The sequence below is a fragment of the Malus sylvestris genome, chromosome 5 (genome assembly GCF_916048215.2).
Source record: "Malus sylvestris chromosome 5, drMalSylv7.2, whole genome shotgun sequence".
NCBI lineage: Eukaryota > Viridiplantae > Streptophyta > Magnoliopsida > Rosales > Rosaceae > Malus > Malus sylvestris.
Genome location: NC_062264.1, coordinates 23759286 through 23776990, shown reverse-complemented (window position 1 = coordinate 23776990; position 17705 = coordinate 23759286). Strand labels below are relative to the sequence as shown.

The 17705-nt window shown below is 38.1% G+C and overlaps 2 protein-coding genes across 2 annotated transcripts; both read right to left on the bottom strand.

Moving 5' to 3' along the window:
- Positions 1 to 8441: 8441 nt before the first annotated feature.
- On the bottom strand, positions 8442 to 10107 carry LOC126624762 (ubiquitin-conjugating enzyme E2 28-like). Its single transcript, XM_050293870.1, has 4 exons — positions 9748 to 10107; positions 9417 to 9544; positions 8960 to 9064; positions 8442 to 8774 (listed from the first exon to the last, which is right to left on the bottom strand). The coding sequence occupies exons 1-4, from the start codon at positions 9815 to 9817 to the stop codon at positions 8631 to 8633; spliced, it is 447 nt and encodes a 148-aa protein (XP_050149827.1). The 5' UTR covers positions 9818 to 10107; the 3' UTR covers positions 8442 to 8630.
- Positions 10108 to 10551: 444 nt separating this feature from the next.
- LOC126624761 (rac-like GTP-binding protein 5) lies at positions 10552 to 13826 on the bottom strand. Its single transcript, XM_050293869.1, has 7 exons — positions 13550 to 13826; positions 12501 to 12588; positions 12310 to 12419; positions 12120 to 12183; positions 11375 to 11439; positions 11146 to 11211; positions 10552 to 11052 (listed from the first exon to the last, which is right to left on the bottom strand). Exons 1-7 carry the CDS (start codon positions 13646 to 13648, stop codon positions 10951 to 10953), a joined length of 594 nt encoding a protein of 197 aa, XP_050149826.1. The 5' UTR covers positions 13649 to 13826; the 3' UTR covers positions 10552 to 10950.
- Positions 13827 to 17705: the final 3879 nt, after the last annotated feature.

The window sequence follows — 17705 nt, the reverse complement described above, 5'->3', positions numbered from 1 at the left end:
TAACAAGGACATGTAAACCAAATAATACATGTCCTTACATTAGCGACGAGGTTGAGTGCACAAAACTTCCAACGGAAGTGGAAAGAGGGAATACCCCACACCTAACCACAAGGGGCACAGATTTGCGAGTAAGGCATAGAGAGTTTGTAGGGAATATTTTTGAGTGAATGCATTTGGAGTTTAGTATATTTTATTTCTTTATTTTGTAGAATTATTAGAGAGTCGGATCAAATACCTACTTCCAACAACATTGATATTGTCCCCAACTTGATAATTAACAAGTGTCCAATCTGCCGATATTGTCTCACCTGCACAATCCGTCAAGTGTGAAATTTTATCACTAAAGACCTTAATATTAGTTGGAGTGGAATTAAGATATTCAAACTATTATTTCTCATTTTCTATGGCCAATGTGGGACTCAACACTTTTCTAGTTCATAATTAATAAGCGGGTTTGCAATAAAGCAATATGGTTGAACATGACAAAATGATATATATGGGTAGGGAAAGGGATCCTTTCCAGATCCCTTCCACCAAGTCCATAAAGGCCACAAATCCGGGCATTTGAAATTTGATCCAACGACTACATTTATTATAACTTTTAAAGTGGGCCCTTGTTTTTAGCCGCTGGATCAAATTTTAAACGCCTGGATTTGTGGCCTTGATGGAAAGGATCCAGAGAGGATCCTTTCCTATGGGTAGCATAACTTAACACATTTTGTTTGTGATAGATTGTAAACTCTCCTGTTCCTATAGTCCTTTCAATGGTACTTGAATCTTAAGTTGCGGTCATGTCTCGCCCCCATTGCTGATATTGACCTTAAAAAGGAAACGGTAGGTACATCTAGTCTGTGAACACCTAACCATCGCACTGTAAAAATTGGATAGGTTCTATCTATAGTCATTTGGGCCTCCTAAAAAGATCTACTAAATTCATCGAGTTAAATAACTAGTGAATTACAACTCTATTATACTACAATTGGTGCATTGGTCTTTGCTGCCTTATGGTTAATTTATCACATTTTAGTCATGAAATGTATTGGGTTGGAATCGACCATTCAAGTATTTTAAATTGCACACTAAAAACAGTAGAAATAGGGGCATATAGAAGTATAATAAATATATATTATGTTGATGCACAAAATCAGTGAGAACTTTGGTACAACATAAAGTGTTAAGTTTGTGACACTCTCTAGATTGCTCCGGTCACTAGTGTGGATAAGTATGTAAATGGATAGGGACAGGGAAGCAAACACAAAATGTACGTGGTTCACCCAGATTGGCTACGTCCACGGAGTAAAGGAGTTCTTATTAATTGTGAAGGGTTTACACAAGTACATAGGTTCAAGCTCTCCTTTAGTGAGTACTAGTGAATGGTTTAGTACAAATGATATTAGGAAATATTGTGAGAGAATGATCTCGATTTATAGAAGAGAGTTTCTTGTTTCATTCTGACATTGACATGTGTCGTGTTGTGATTGGCTTCTGATGTTAACACGTGTCGCGCTAAGATTGGCTTCTGATGTCAACACGTGTCGCGCTGTGATTGGCCTCCTGGTTGTAGGGAAACTCTTCTGGGTCCTTGACGGTATAACGTTGACCAGTGCTTAGTAGTTTCGGGATTGGTCAAGTATGGTACAAACAGTGCTCCCCTAAGTTCCCGAGTGAGGGAAGCTCCTCAGTTGGGGACTTGCAAGATCCAAGCCATTAAGTAATCACGAAACTTCTAAGTACCGAAGTATGGTATTATTTTCACTTGCCTTATCTGTCTCATACGTAGATGTGACATCTTCTCTGGAAGTACTTTTCCTCCATCCAGGGGTGGTATCTTTAACCGATGAAGATGCGCAAGGTAATGTATCAATTTCACTTGAAGCTTACTTGTAGTTTCGGGCTTGGTTAAGTGTGATACAAAACCCTATAGTAGGAGTCCCCCAAGCCACCGAGCTAGGAGATTTGCCGAAAGAGGTAACAGACAAGGTAAGTAATCAGACTTCCAAGCAAGCAACCTGGATCGGAGGTTCGACTTCGGCTTCCGGTTGATTGTTCTCATTTTCCTTGTGTCGTAAACAGCAACAAGGATAAAGAGAAGCAAATGGAGAATAGATGATATGAGATACTTTTGCTTTTGAAAAAGTAACTTTCCGCAGGCTTATTCTTGAACTGGGCTGGAGGGTTTTCTGGTTTCCTCCAGAATATAAGGCCGACTCAAGAATTTGAAGGTCAAAACAAGTCCATCAAATCAAGAATGCGTTCGACCTTGATGATATGGGATACTTTTGCTATTGACGAAGTAATAGATGAATCGGCATGTGTTCTGTTGCGCTTGTTTCCACATGCTTCCTTGTATCCTTCTTACTTGCCCTATCTGTTCCTCAGGCAGATGTGGTATCTTTTATGGAAGCATAAGATGTTGAAGATGAGTACTCGAGAGCACTGCCAGGTAAGTAATCGGGCAAGGGGTTCCAGGCAGCCAGTTCCTGACTGGAAGCTTGATTCTAAATGCTGACTGATTGCTCTCTTTCTCCTTGTCTTGCAGGTAAGAACAAAGGCAAAAGAAAAGACAGGGAAAAAGCATGATATGAGATACTCTTGCTTTTGACCCTAATGATATGAGATACACTTGCTTTGGTGTGGCTGGTTTGCATATGTATTATTTGGGGGGGGGTGGGAAGAAAGCTGAGTATTTCGAGAGGCTTCGTTGGGAGTGCCCTCTCAAATATGAAGAAGGGTTGAGCATTTTTGCAGGTCTGCCTGTCCGTGAAGGATGGATGTTGACATATATAGGAGTCTCCCTAACAACAAGTAGTAATGTTATTCCCTTGCCCTTCTTGGTCGTAGCAATGTAGTAGGAGCTGTAAGCTTCATGTGTTTTAACTTTGTCAGAGCATTTTGAAAAAGTGGTATGTGGTATTTGGAAAGCTGATGTTGCGTGTGAAGATTGCAGACAAGCTTTATCTAAGGAAATCTGGCTCTCGAAGTTCGAAGAGCGATGCCTCTTCGGTTTTCGAACAAGCAATCATGTCGGGGATCTGGCTCTCGAGATTCGGAGAGCGGTGCCTTTTCGATTTTTGAGAAAGCAATCATGTTGGGAGTCTGGCTCTTGAGATTCGGAGAGCAGTGCCTCTTCGATTTTTGAGAAAGTAATCCTGTCGGGAGTCTGGCTCTCGAGATTCAAAGGGCGGTGCCTCTTCGATTTTTGAGCAAGTAATAATGTTATTCATTTACCCTTCTTGGTTATAACAATGTAGTGGGAGCTGCAAGCTTCACATGTTTTAACTTTGTCAGAGCGCTTTGAAAAAGTGGTATGTGGTATCTGGAAAGCTGATGTTGCGTGTGAAGATAGCATACAAGCTTTATCCAAGGAAATCTGGGTCTCGAAGTTCAAAGAACTGTGCCTGTTCGGTTTTCGAACAAGAAATCATGTCGGGGATCTAGCTCTTGAGATTCAGATAACGGTGCCATTTCGATTTTTAATAAAGCAATCATGTTGGGAGTTTGACTCTTAAGATTCGGAGAGCAGTGTCTCTTCAATTTTTGAGAAAGTAATCCTGTTGGGAGTGTTTTCTCGAATGTGAGTAAAGGTTGGGCATTTTTACCAGTCTGCTTTGCCACGGAGCACGGAGGTTGACACACATTGGGACTTTCTAGTTATCAAGCAGTGGTGCTGTTCCTTTACCCTTGTGGGTAATAGTAGGGTAGTTGGACCTTCAAAATTTATGTGTCTAAACTTTTTCAGAGATCTTTGACAAAGTTATCTATGGTACCTGAAGAGCTGATGTTGCGTGTGGAAAGTGGTGCCTCTTCGAAATCCGGAGATTGGTGCCTTTTCGGATTCCGGAGAGTGGTGCCTCTTCAATTTTTGAACCAACGGCCATGTTGCATTTTCTTTTATAAGGGCACCAATTGTGTGCAAGGAGTACATTAAGAGAGTTATTGCTTGTAGGAATTTTCCCCTTACTTCAGAGATTTATTGCTTCTCATTTCCCCTTCATCATTTCTGAGAATGTCTGGCCCATCCGATCGTCGTTTTGACTTGAACTTTGGTGAAAAGGCAGCCATGCCTTCTCAAGACAACATATGGCCGTTATGCTCGTGGTAGCAGCAAGACGTGCCCGTGTTCTTCGTGGGCTTGTAATCCGGGTGCCTCGGCTTTGGCTTTGGTATCAAATGTGCTATGCTGGGGTAAATGACCACGCATGTGGTGTTCAAAGGTGTGTATGCATCATACCTCGGGGTAGGGGTTGTCCTGACACGTGCTTGACCCATTGTGTTGACTGCCTGGGGTCAGGGATTATCATGGCTATACCCTTGGTTATCGCGGTAGTGTCCCTTACTCCTTTTACTAAAATGAGACTGGTAAGGATGAAAATCTTTCCTTTTGCCCTGAGATTGATATGTCTGTTGACTTGGTAAAGTATTAAGTAAGGCAGGGGGAGGCACCGCTGCCGTTTGGAAGGTCGAGGTCTTCTCATTTGGTTGGATCTGGCTTCCACTCCCTACTTGCTGATAAGGGGTAGTTGTGGGGGGGGGGGTTTCCCTTGATATGTCATTGCCTCGGTGGAGGCATAGTTGTAAGCTTGTGCCATCACCTTATAGTAAGTCTTCCAAGTGTTGGCATTGATCATGTACTTAAAGAAACAATCACGTAGGCCTGCCGTGAAGGCCTTGAGGACGGTCTTGTCATCTGCCTCAGCGCAGTGAGAATACTCATGGCTGAAACAACCAGCATACTCTCGTAGTGACTCGTCCGGCTTTTGGTGAATAATGTACAAGTCATCTGCAGAATACAAGCAATCGGTTTGAAAGATGTGTTTAGAGATAAACAGTTTCCTCAGTTCCTCAAATGAGTCTACTGTCTCAGGTGAAAGACGGCAATACCAGTTTAGAGCTCCACCAGAGAGGGTGGAGGGGAAGAGAAGACATCGCTCTTCATCGGTGTGCATCCGATATGCCATGGTGGACTCAAAGAGGTTAAGGTGTTCAATTGGGTCCTCCCTTCCAGTATAGAGTTGTAAACCAAGCTTTTGTTTTGTCTTCGTTTGAAATGAGGTGTCAAGGATCCTCCTTGTGAGAGGGCCAGGCCTCGGTTGGTTCCAGTCAAGTATCTCGGCCTAACGTTCGGCCTTCAACTTGTTTACTTCCTCAATGAGCTGTAGGACAAAAGGGTCTTGAGTGAAGTCATGTACCATTGGGATTTTCTTTCGTAAGTTTCCATCGCCTCTTGGAAGTAGGAAAGTTTGAGCAAGGGCGTACGATTTTTCCTTGGACTCGCCGTATGACTTCTTGGGCGAGTCTGTCGGAATATCTCAGAGTCCCCTGTACCTTCATGTTCCTCTAGGACATGTCGTTCCTTCCCTATATTGGCAGCTGGCCTGGGTCGTGGGAGGGGATCGAGTCTTTCAGAAACCCTTGGGTCATTGATCTTCGAGCATATGTGGAGGGGATTCTCTTGATGTTGCTTTAGGAAGTATCTGCAATCACGATAAACGGCATTCGATCATTCCAACCTTTCTGCAAAGAGGTGTCTTCCTCCACTTCTTCTGCTTCGGGTCGAAGCAATTGGGTTGAGAGAAGTCTCATGTTGATCAATATTTTGATGATTAGCTCGCTCCTCATCAGGGATACCCATGTCGAAGGAAGGTGACCCTCCGTGTTGGGGGGCACCCAGATGATGGTTGATGTCTACAGGGGCAACAAGCTCGCGTGTTTGAGTACGCATAGTTTCGTGGAGCGTTTCAAAGAGCTTCTCATACTGCTCTTGAATGACCTTATTCTTCATTGTTATCTTGTTGTTTTGAGCTTTTAGCTCATCGACTTTAGCTTGAAGAACAACCATTTTTCCTTCATTCTTTCGTTGCTTCGCATTAGGTGCAAGAGAGGTGTCATTCTGTGTGATGTGGCTTCCTTCGCTCCCCATGTTGGAAAGGGATGCCTAGTCAAAAGAGAGTGTACAATTTGTGGAAACCAGCTTGAAAAAGCTGAAGAGAGTGGGAATAAGTGTCGTTCCCACAGATGGTGCCAAATGTTGATGCACAAAATCAGTAGGGACTTTGGTACAACAGAAAGTGTTAAGTTTGTGACCTTCGCTAGATTGCTCCGGTCACTAGTGTGGATAAGTATGTAAATGGATAGAGACAGGGAAGCAAACACAAAATGTACATGGTTCACCCAGATTGGCTACGTCCACGGAGTAGATGAGTTCTTATTAATTGTGAAGGGTTTACACAAGTACATATGTTCAAGCTCTCCTTTAGTGAGTACTAGTGAATGATTTAGTACAAATGACATTAGGAAATATAGTGAGAGATTGATCTCTATTTATAGAAAAGAGTTTCTAGTTTCATTCTGACATTGACACGTATCGTGTTGTGATTGGCTTCTGATGTTGACACGTGTCGCGCTATGATTGGCTTCTGATGTCTACACGTGTCGCGCTGTGATTGGCCTCCTGGTTGTAGGGAAACTCTTCTGGGTCCTTGACGGTATAACGTTGACCGGTGCTCAGTAGTTTCGGGATTGGTCAAGTATGGTACAAACATATTATATTATAATATAATATATATGCTATGCGATCTATATTGAATTGATGATATAGTAAAGAACTTTAGCTTTAGCCGGTCGTGACCAAGAAACCATCGATTTCACCTGGTGGGTCGGGAATGCCCGACTTATCAATTTATTCGGTAAACTATAACCTCAACTCTATTTATCGATCTGGGCAAGATACGACCAAAAGCCCATGTCATGATGAATCATGCGATGTATTGGTGATGAGTATATAGTGCAGCTTGAGTAGTAAAGTCTTGTGCTATGAACACTTAAGCAGGTAAAGAGTACAAGTGTTGAGTGACCAAACTAAGTTGATTATTAGGAAATCTTGAATCAGACCATTTGCACTTACTTCAATAAAGGACGAGTAAGCCTCCTCGATAGAAGAATTTTTTTTTATCTTGGTCCCAGTTCAATAGTAAACAGGTCCAAACTAATTGAATACTTGTGCCGGAAATTCCCCGAATTGGTTTACCGTTTCCATAAAGTATATAATTTACAACTCTAAGTTCTAGATTATCCCTTTCCTGCAATGGATCATGGGGGAAAAGTGTTGCTAAATTTATATTGTCTGCCATTTCATATATGATTACATGTCGAACCAAAACAAAATACTTTTCTTGGTGGGTGTGATCCATTGGACATAAATCCAAATTTTCAATTTTTTTGATTCCTTAGATTTTTTTTTTTACCGTTTCCGATGGTATCAAGATGCCGCTATGTCAGAATATCTTATTCATCTCTCTATAGTGGAGATAGTCGCACGTAATGACATATCACGACCATATTATTAAAAGCTTGTGGTAGGAATGAATTTCGCTCTAGTGCCTGAAAATAATATTCTAAAGCTTTCGTAGAAAGAATAAATAAAAAAAGAAAAAACAAAGAAAAAAAGAAGGGAGGGGTAGGGATTAGTTACAAGATAAATTGGGGTTACAAAATATTTATTTTGATAATAAAGCGCTCTTAGTTCAGTTGGACTTGAAGCCAAGTAAAGGCAGCTTGCTGTTGAGTTATAGTCTTGGACTTAGGCGGGGAACCTCAGTTAAACAAACTAGTAATCTAATCAGTCATCTAATCTTATTCTAACGACAGTGGAACTCTTGCGAGTAATGAGAAGGTTAAAAAATGAAGCCCATTTCTTTGAAATCCCACTATAGTAATGCCAATAAAAATAGAAAATGAGATACCCAAAGTAATAAAAAAATGACATGTAACTGTGAAGCTATAAGGTATTATCCATTCCTACTGACGGTTAGAATTTCTTTGAATATGTCCTTGAATTCATTCGGGACGTGAGCAAAACTCATATTGTAGAAGAATATGGTCCATGGGTTCTCCTTATTGGAACTATGTTTCTATTTATTTTTGTTTCGAATTGGTTAGGGGCTCTTTTACCTTGGAAAATCATACAGTTACCTCATTTTAAGAATTTTTTCAATACCGAAACAAGCAAAGGTAATCGATATTCGAGTGATAGATTGTAAGACGTATATCTGGTGAAATAGTTAGTGCATGAAGTTTTTGTATGCCTTTCATCAAAAGAAAACCATTACGATCATTTGATCCTAATTGGATTAGGTTTTTGTGTCTTGCGGAACAAAAATGGTCAATCTCAGCAAAGTCAGTGGACTTCGCTACCTTTTCGGAGCATAGCTGGATGTGATGGCATCATCGCATCCATTTGAGCAGCTCAACCCAATCAAAGTTGTTGAGTCCATGATCGGACCTCTAAAGTATACGTTTTTCAATCGCCTTACTCTGGCCCTAAAAAATCATGATCCCACAATCTTCATATCCTTATTTTCTGGTAATTTTTTGTTTTTTGTTTTTTTTTTACAATCGATATTATTTGTTTGTGTGCTGATTTCAAAACTTTCGAGCAAGAGTTACTAATAAAAGTTACCTTGATTATTTCATTAATTGGATTTATTGATTGTGAGCTATATATATATATATATTCGTTTCAAGCAAAGGAGCTCAGATTACAAGTTGGGACCACAGCATTCATAACAGAAGCAGTAATTATTGACAGTAAAAAGAGGAGGTAAATCACTTAAATAAGATTAGGGTTTTAATTAACAAGTGGCATACTTCTGGGTCCAACTCCGAGCCGTTGACTCATATTTGACTTTGTCACTCTTGCACATACGAGCAATCTCAGGCACAAGAGGGTCATCAGGGTTTGGATCGGTCAGCAATGAACATATGGACAGTAAAACCTGCATTAATCAAGTGATTATCAGTAATTAGATTTCAATCAAAACAATAATTTAAGATGAGCGCCACCGACTATCGTCTAACTTATGTGTGACTTGACACGAAAGTTTTCAACTTGTCTCAAAAAATTAAGATTCTAAGTTAGCTTAAATATGAATCAACAGAAAACTCAAATTGTGTGTGTTACCTTGGAAATGGTGAGTGCTGGACTCCACTGCTCCTTGAGAATGTCCAAGCAGATACTGCCGTTGCTGTTTATATTTGGATGGAACACTTTAGTTCTGAAGGCAACCTGCAGATTCTTACTGAATTAGCTGGTAGAAAGACTAAGATCTTGGGTATTTTCTGTTGCCGGTCTTATATTGTCATATTGCAAAAACCAGACAGACGTTTAAGCAGTAACAACAATATGATCAATCTTTCATACCCACAGCATGACAATATAAACATCTTAGCTTAGCATACACTATACAGTTTGAAACTTAAACTTCTTATGTTGCTAGACAATCTGACGATGACAATATAAACGTCTTTTGAAACATAAATGCCTTATGTTACTAGAAAGTCTGACAAGAAAACATTTCACCGAAGGGTGACAAAATTATGCAAGAACAAGAGTTTTGTGGAATTTTCTTGTTGCATACCTTTGGAGGTTTGAAAGGATAATCAGGTGGAAAATGGATAGTCACAAGGAAGACACCCCCAGAATAAGGGCTATCATTTGGACCAATTATTGTTGCTTGCCAATGAAACATGTCCTCAGCCACAGGACCTGAACAAAGAAGAAAACAACACCATAAAAATTACAAATACTTCTAATCTCTTCTCTTCTTCATACTTGGGTGTATGCAAGTTGGTTAGAACAGTGTACTCCTTATTCACCAAAGTTCGAACACCTTACCTGTAGTTCAGATTAGATTGACTAGAATACCGCTCGAATAGAAAATTTAAGAATAATTTCTTCTTTTCTTTTACCTGCACTACATGAAGTTGGTGGATCTCTTTGCAAGTCCTTGAGCTCCTTCAATATTCTCTTTGAGGCCATTCAATTCAACCACTTCCAAAAAACTGAAGCTTGTTGGTTTATGTTGGGAGGAGGTCGTGGTGTATTTAATGAGAGGGGTGGTGGTGGTGGTGGACCTGGAGGAGAGGTTCATGAATTCATACTGCGGGCTGATGAAAGTGGGAAACAGAATCAGTTCCAGAAACAAAAGTTGAAAAGCAAAAGAATCAAGAGAGTCGCATCAATGTGAAATGTAGCACAAAAAATTCAAAGATATTATTTGCTGTCACAAATCTCTAGTCATTATTCTGTTTACAGAATTCTAACTTTATGTCACATGTAATTTGCTGCAAATTTGATTACTTGTGCATAAGTTGGAAGAACTTTTCGGTGTGATTGCTACGTCGTCCTAATAACATCATGTAGCTCTTAAAAAATTTCTGCAGATGCTTCCTACCACCCAAAAGAATTAAAAGATATATTCGTGCTTAGCCTCAAATAGTTCATGTCTTGAGTTTCTGGGACAATTCCAAAGTTGATGGGCTGTAGATCAATTTAGGTGCGGACATTCGCGTTGAAAATTGTGGGAGGCCGAACAAATGACAAAATGGTCATTTGCCCAGCCTCTCACGGACCACACTTGAACATTTTTGTATATGTTCATACAGACACATACATTACAAACAGAGATTTTTGTACATGTTCATACGGACGCATATATACATTACAGAGAGAGAGAGAGAGAGAGAGAGCATTGTCACACTAACATTCAAGGCTGCAAGAAAAATTATCATGATTCTTATAATACATATACATAATCTTGAATTTTGAAGTGTACTAAATCAGATTACACGATGTGGATATTATCGTCGCTTAAAAAGTAGAATTTCAGTACTATATAGAGACAATACATTAGGGAAATCAAACCCGAAGAGAAGAGGTTTCTGCATGTTACTAACATCGTAATGCAAAGCACTAATATACAAATCAGAACACTGCAAGGACAGCACAAACAAAGAACTTGATGCATACGTAAAGAGTGCTCCTACACCTGTCAGTCGCAACTACAATTCCCAGCCTGCGGCTTCCTCCAGGCGGAAAAAGATAGCACAGGGGCTGAGAAAGATAAATGGATAAATGGCTAATTGGTCGCACTTTCTTCTGACAATCACAAATCACAATATAGAGCAGGCCTTCTGTGCCTTTCTCTTCTTTCTCTTCTGCTTTGGTGGCTGGAGAACCACTTTAATGGCTGCATCAAAGACTGCTTTCACATTCTGCATTCACAAAGGAGTATTTACCGCAAACAATGTTAGACCAATGCATACTTTCCCCATCGGTCTAAACTAATCTGAATTGAAGTTACAAACCTGCTGTGTTTTTGAACTGCATTCTATGTAAACCGGAGCCCCAATCAGCTTCTTTAGTTCCTCTCCCTTCAAAAGGAACCCAAATGAGAAACCAAAAAAAATGTAGAAAATCAGGTCTTTATCCTATTAGTTGCCAGACTTTGTGAGAAAAAAAAGAAAAAGAAAAGATTGATGTAATAGTTAAGCAAAGAAATATGCGACTGTAAATTCATGTTGCACCAGAAAATACCTGCGCTGTGGTAATTGGCACTGCACCAGGGTGATCTACAAAGAACTGCTTGTCATCTCGAAGATCTACAACAATAAAATATAGCAGTCATGAAAAGCAAAGGATGAGTGACGGAAAAGATAAAGAGTACATCCAGTATGCTACTGCAATATAACATGATGTTTACTAGAGTACATGTGGACACTACGGCAACATAACCAAGACATGATTGGATGAGGCAATCCTGATGATATCAGACAAATCTTTGTATTTCAAAATGCACATGTAAATCCAACATATGTACATATTTAAATGCTGATTGGAAAGGGGGTTTACAAAGAGCACCTGCTGATAAACAATTTAGTGCCATTACAAAGAGAAAGCTGTCACAAGGTTCTTCAAAATTAAACTTGTAACCTTTGCTAAGCTTTTATCATAAGAATCCATTGACATTCTAAAAAAAGGCTAATAAATAAGTATAGATTGCATGAAAAAGCAACCCAGAGAGTGTAACAAAAAACAGAAACAATCAACACAAAAGATGCAATTGACCATCCCTTTCGATCTTGAAGTATGCAATGAACCCTATCGGATCCAACCAAGAATTCTTAGGTAAGCAACAACCCTAGGAAAAAAATTCATAGGGAAAAGAAAACTACAGAATAATAGAGCAATTGAAGTCAAAACTCATAGTAATCACAACTCAGGAGTAGCGTAATAGGAAACAAAGGAAAGCAAGGGGGTAGAGAGATTCTAGAGATCTAACCGAGCTTAGTTCCAACAAGAATAATTGGAACACCAGGTGCATAATGCCTCAACTCAGGAACCCACTAAACATTAAAGCAGGAAAGAAAGAAAGCTTCATCAGTGAACTTAGACATCAATGATCATACAATAGTAGATGAAAGAAGAGGGTGGTGGAAACGAAAGAATTGACTGTGGATAGTTTGTCTTACCTTCTTGGCAACATTTTCATAGCTGGCCTTGCTTATGAGAGAGAATGCAAGTAGGAATACATCTGCCCCACGGTAGCTCAATGGTCTTAATCTATTGTAATCTTCCTGCCCTGTTTCACAAATTTAAAACATGAGATCCAAGCTTTAGAAGAAGACAAAAGGAAGGAATGTTTGTTTTGTTTTGGACTTACCAGCAGTATCCCACAACCCCAAATTAACGGTGTTCCCATCGACAACAACATTTGCACTGAAATTGTCAAACACAGTTGGCACATAATCCTGTTCCCCAGAACAATGGAAGACAGTAAATCGTAATCAATCTCTTGAAAAGTCAATCTCATACAGAAATAAATAAATAAACATATGAAAACAAAAGTACTGAAATTTTTAACAATCACACAAATGCAAATCTATATGAGAAAACTCTCAAAGTTACATGCATGCCATACTTTTTGAATCACAAAAAGCACCTTACGCCGAGCAATCGTATAGTCTATTAAACAGGTATAACGCAGAAAGGTGTCTATTCACCATTTATGATCAATCAAGGAATTGTGTAAGCAGAGAAATCTGTAGACATGAAATTTATCGAAGCTCAACATTCAACTCAGTTACTTGGCTTAATTGTGAGATAAGACTAGATACTGGTTAAGGAATGGCAAATCAAAGAAATGGTCAAAGTCAAATGGGCAAAACCAAGAACTCCTACTAAATTCTGCACTTCAACATAAGCATTTTGATCATTTCAATTCAAGCACAAGAGCTCAAACTTGATGTGAAATACAAGATTTCTTTGTAATACTTTACATACCAAATAGAGGGTAAACTGAAAAATGTTGAAAATAATAGTTTAATAAATTAAAAGCCGGAAATTGTTCGCGTTAAAATTGAAGTTGAATTTAGCATGAATTACCACAATACACCAACTACCCCCAATCAAATCATGAGAATCAAGTTTCTTCTCATTTCCTGATTTTGTGTGAAAACACAAATGATGAAACACAATACACAAAACAAAGCTTTTCTTTCTTTCTCCCACATTTTCTTGGAAACCAAACAAAGAGAAAGAAACTTGCTCAAGAAACTTGCAGCAAACCCACATTGAGTGACCAGAAAACCCTACTGGGCTCAGCTAAGCAAACCCAACTAAAGACAAACCTCAAAGACTCAAACTTTTCACATTTTTTCCTTCACTTTCTCAGCAATCAAACGGAAAAGGAAGAAAAGAAGAGAAGTTTACCGTGGGGAAAGTGTTGCTGGTGTAGGAGATGAGCATACAGGTTTTTCCCACAGCTCCATCCCCAACTGTGACACACTTTATGAACCTGGAGGCACTCATTCTCCACCCAACTCTGCCTCTTCCTTCTTTACTTGTGCTTCCACAAAAACCCTAATCCAAAATTCAGCAGAGGTTTCTGATTTCTTTAATCCCCAGAATCCAGACAAGTTTTGAGACCCAGAGAGACGGGTGGGAAGGGAAAGATGAAGGGGGCTGGGCCTAAAAGAGCCAGCTCTTGCCAGCTATAATAAAAGAGTATGATATTAATGTATTACTGTGCACCTCGATGACTCGATATCCCAATTCAGTAAATTCTGTTGTGTCCGTCTCACTGTCACTGTCACGTGAAGTTGTGTGTAACTTTCACACTGTCGTATAACACACGTACAATATTATATATAGAATTAAGACTTATGTATTCAGTGTTCCACTTATATTATAATACGTAAATTTGTATGTCAATGTGACTGTTACGCACTAAATGTTGCCCAATCAAAGTCCCAATTCAAGTTTCCAACATTTCTTTGGAACTCAGTAAAACTCCACCAACAAAACACCTCTTATGCCTTCTTGAGTACCTTCTAATTCAAGAGATTCAAAAGAAAATCACAAGATTACAAGAAGTAGTTAGTTGTACTTATTTATTATTTTTTTTGTTTTTGTTTTATTAAACGATAAATTTGTTAGATTAAAAAGTCATCAAAGTTTGAATTCACGTCGTGATGCAAGAGCAATACTACTCTTCACTGATAAAGGTTCACTTGCGAGACGTTGTACCTATTGGGGAAACAAAAGAATATAGCCAGGCTATTAATTTGAATTTCGAGGTTTGATCCATTTATTCTGTGTGGGGTTATACCATCCAACTTGGTACCAGAATTTGCATGTGGAGTTGTAAACCCTAAAAAGCTGTGCTTCGTGCATGGCAATTCTGTCTCTTCCATCTTCCTCTTTTCTTTTCTTTTTCCTGTTAACAAATATGTTTGATGGATTTTATTTCAGTGTCCAAATCCAAACCAAAGAAGTAATTTTGTTTCGTTCTAAGGATACATACCCCAACATATTTATTGATAACTTATGTTGTCAAACTGTAAATTTGATTTAATTATCTACTATTCGTTCATAGTCTATCAGCTTCATATGCAAATTTAAGAGAATGATAATATCACTCTCTGCAAAGATGAGAGACAAGTAACAATATCTTTTCCATTTCTTTGGGCAGAATATTAAACAATTAAAGTATTGTTTAGGTTTGTAGTTTACATATCTAGTTATAAAATAGAGAAAACTAATTAAAAATGTTTGAAAATTTTGAGTTTTAACGAAAATGACAAAATAAAGGGTAAAATAAATAGTGACATTTTAGTGTAAAAATATGATTTTTCCGTTAAAGTAAACAATACCGAAAGCTTTTCGTTAAAGTAAATAGTACCGAAAACTTTTCGTTAAAGTTCCTGTAAAATATGCGGTCGTGTTTATTTTCAAACTTGAACTAGGCAGTTGACCTGACAGCCTTAAGTAATGCATATATTTAGGCAAAAGAGCATAGCCAACCCATGCTTTAGAGCATCTATAGTATTGGGTGTAAATGGAGATCTACCACGATTTAATTACTTTTTTTAGTGACGAATCTCCATTTAACTAAGCGAACCGTAAATTCCTTTACATCTCGTTTTTTCAATACAGTAATGTAAAAGAAGAGCTAAAACTGGCTTTAGCTTCTCCCATTAAAAATGCTCTTAAAACATGTTAAAACGACACCGATAAAAATGTCCATTGCAGATATGTTGGTTACATAATTAAAGAAGATGAATAAGATGGGTATGAATATCTTGAGATCTGAATGCATGTGTTCAAATGGCATTAAGGATGGATGTTGACAAGTTTTATAGTGGACTTTGCAATGCTAATTTTAATTTTCATGTGAAGATTTTCAGTGTACCATCCATGCTTTCTTCTGAAGCAAAGATATGGAAAATACTTAATTAGGTGGGGGTGTATGGTTAATGTTGTAGGGATCCTTGGCTTTCAAGGTGACCAAATATAATGTGCACTAATTATGAGGGAAAAAAAGCAAAGTAGCTAGAAAATTAAGAGGGAGGGTAGTGATCACACTCTCCGTTTTGTTCTTCTGCACTATTTCTCTTGTTTTTGGCGACTGATTTTCTTTTGATTTATTTAATTGTAAGACTAGAAAATAAAAGAAGAATGCAGAAATCTATAGGAAAGTGCGGAAATCATTTCTAGTTTGAAAAAAGGAGTGAGAATGGTCATTGTTTCAGTTTATTGACCTCATCATGCTCGAGATCAAATCTTTAGCACCTAATTGTTGTTTGACACATATTAAATTTATAATAATAAAATTAAGAAAATTTAAGTATATAAATATGTGTTAGTTATTAGTTAAGGTCACAAAAGGACCACATTCATTTTAAATGCAGAAGATTTGATCTTATCATACTCCCTGGCTCTGCAACGAAGCAATTCCTTCTATTAAATTCCTGGTGGTTGAACGGTTAATAGCCAATCCACCCAACTCATCATACTTGTTGAAAGATATCCACACACATTTTATAGAATATATTGATATATATTAGCATAAAGTTTTGTTGCAGGCCCTGTCATGGCACTTCATAGATTATGCTAAATGAACCAATGTTTGAGAAAACAATTATTTTTTTTTTTAAAAAGGATCAAAAGTAAATTAGTGAGAGACAATGTGGGGAAGGTAAAGAAGTAAATGAACATTCTTTATCTAAATCATAATTTAAGTAATTAGTTAAGTACATACTTTAGGTGGTCGGTTTTAATGATTTGAATTTTGAATTGGGAGAAGGACTGATCACCAGCTCCACAATAAGTGCTAATTTGCTTTGATTCAAAGTTTTGTTTTATAATTTGTAGTTAGGTGGTTATGTCTCTCCTTTTTCTCTCCTTTTTCTATGTTTTTCTGTTTGTTGTGATTCCTGCCTTCAAGTCAAGAAAATAAAAAACAAACCGAGGCTCCATTTGAATCGAAATAAGGAGCAAACGGTTTTTTCAAAGTCGTTTTCAGTTTATTTGTTTTGAGTCGGAATAAGCTGCAATATTTGTACGCACGAACTTCTCTTCTTGTGAGATATTGTAGTTTTGATTTTGTTAATTAAAAACTTAGGACTTCGGTCGTAGAAGTAAGACCATCTCCAACAGAAGAGTCCAGAGGGCTAGAGTCCGAAAATAGTCATAAAACTGTCTCCAACTGAGGGTCAGGCCAAAGAGCTCGTGGGCCTCACTGGACAAAAAAGGGCCAAAGGGCCAAAGGGCCAACTGGCCAGCCCAAATGAGCCAGCCAGCCAACCCTGGGTCGAGCTGAAAATTTTGAATCTCAATAGCTAGTTGACGTCAGCTACCCGTTATTTTTGAATTTTTTTAAGGTCAAAAATTTAAAAAGAATATTTAATTAAGACCATAAAGGTGATTGGTTCTATGTAGAGATGTTGCTTTTATAAGCATGTTTGATTGCTCAAACCTCTCCCATAGTCGATGTGGGACAAATATAATGGGTGCCCCAAATATAAGTTTCCTATTAGAGATGGTAAATGTGCATTTAATTTAAGTTATTATATTTTTTAAATTTAAATAATATGTTTGGCCCTATGGCTCTTTGGCTCTCAGTTGGAGATGGTAAGAAATATGACCTTATACTGTTCATTAAAATATTAATTTTTTGGAGGACCAGAGGGCTGAAACGAGCTCTCTAGCCAGCTTTCGGTTAGAGATGGCCTAAATGCTCTTAAACATTAGCACTACAAGCCTTTTGCATCATCGATGAATAAAATTTTCATTTTGATAAAAAAAATTATGATACATTCAAGCATGCTTATTGGTATCAAATGTCGATTTTGTATAATGGTATAAAAATTTTACTTCGCTAAATATTTTGAGTTTAAATCTTATCGACATTTGTTCTTAATCAAACACAAGATTGGAAAAAAAAACCCCTTGCCTATCAAGACAAATGTAGTGACAAGGTAGCTATCAATTGTTTGGGTGACCAAACCCTTAGGCTCAGTCCCTATCAATTTAAGTGAAAGAAGATGTTGCTCTTATTTAAAAAAAAAAAATTAAAAAAAAAATA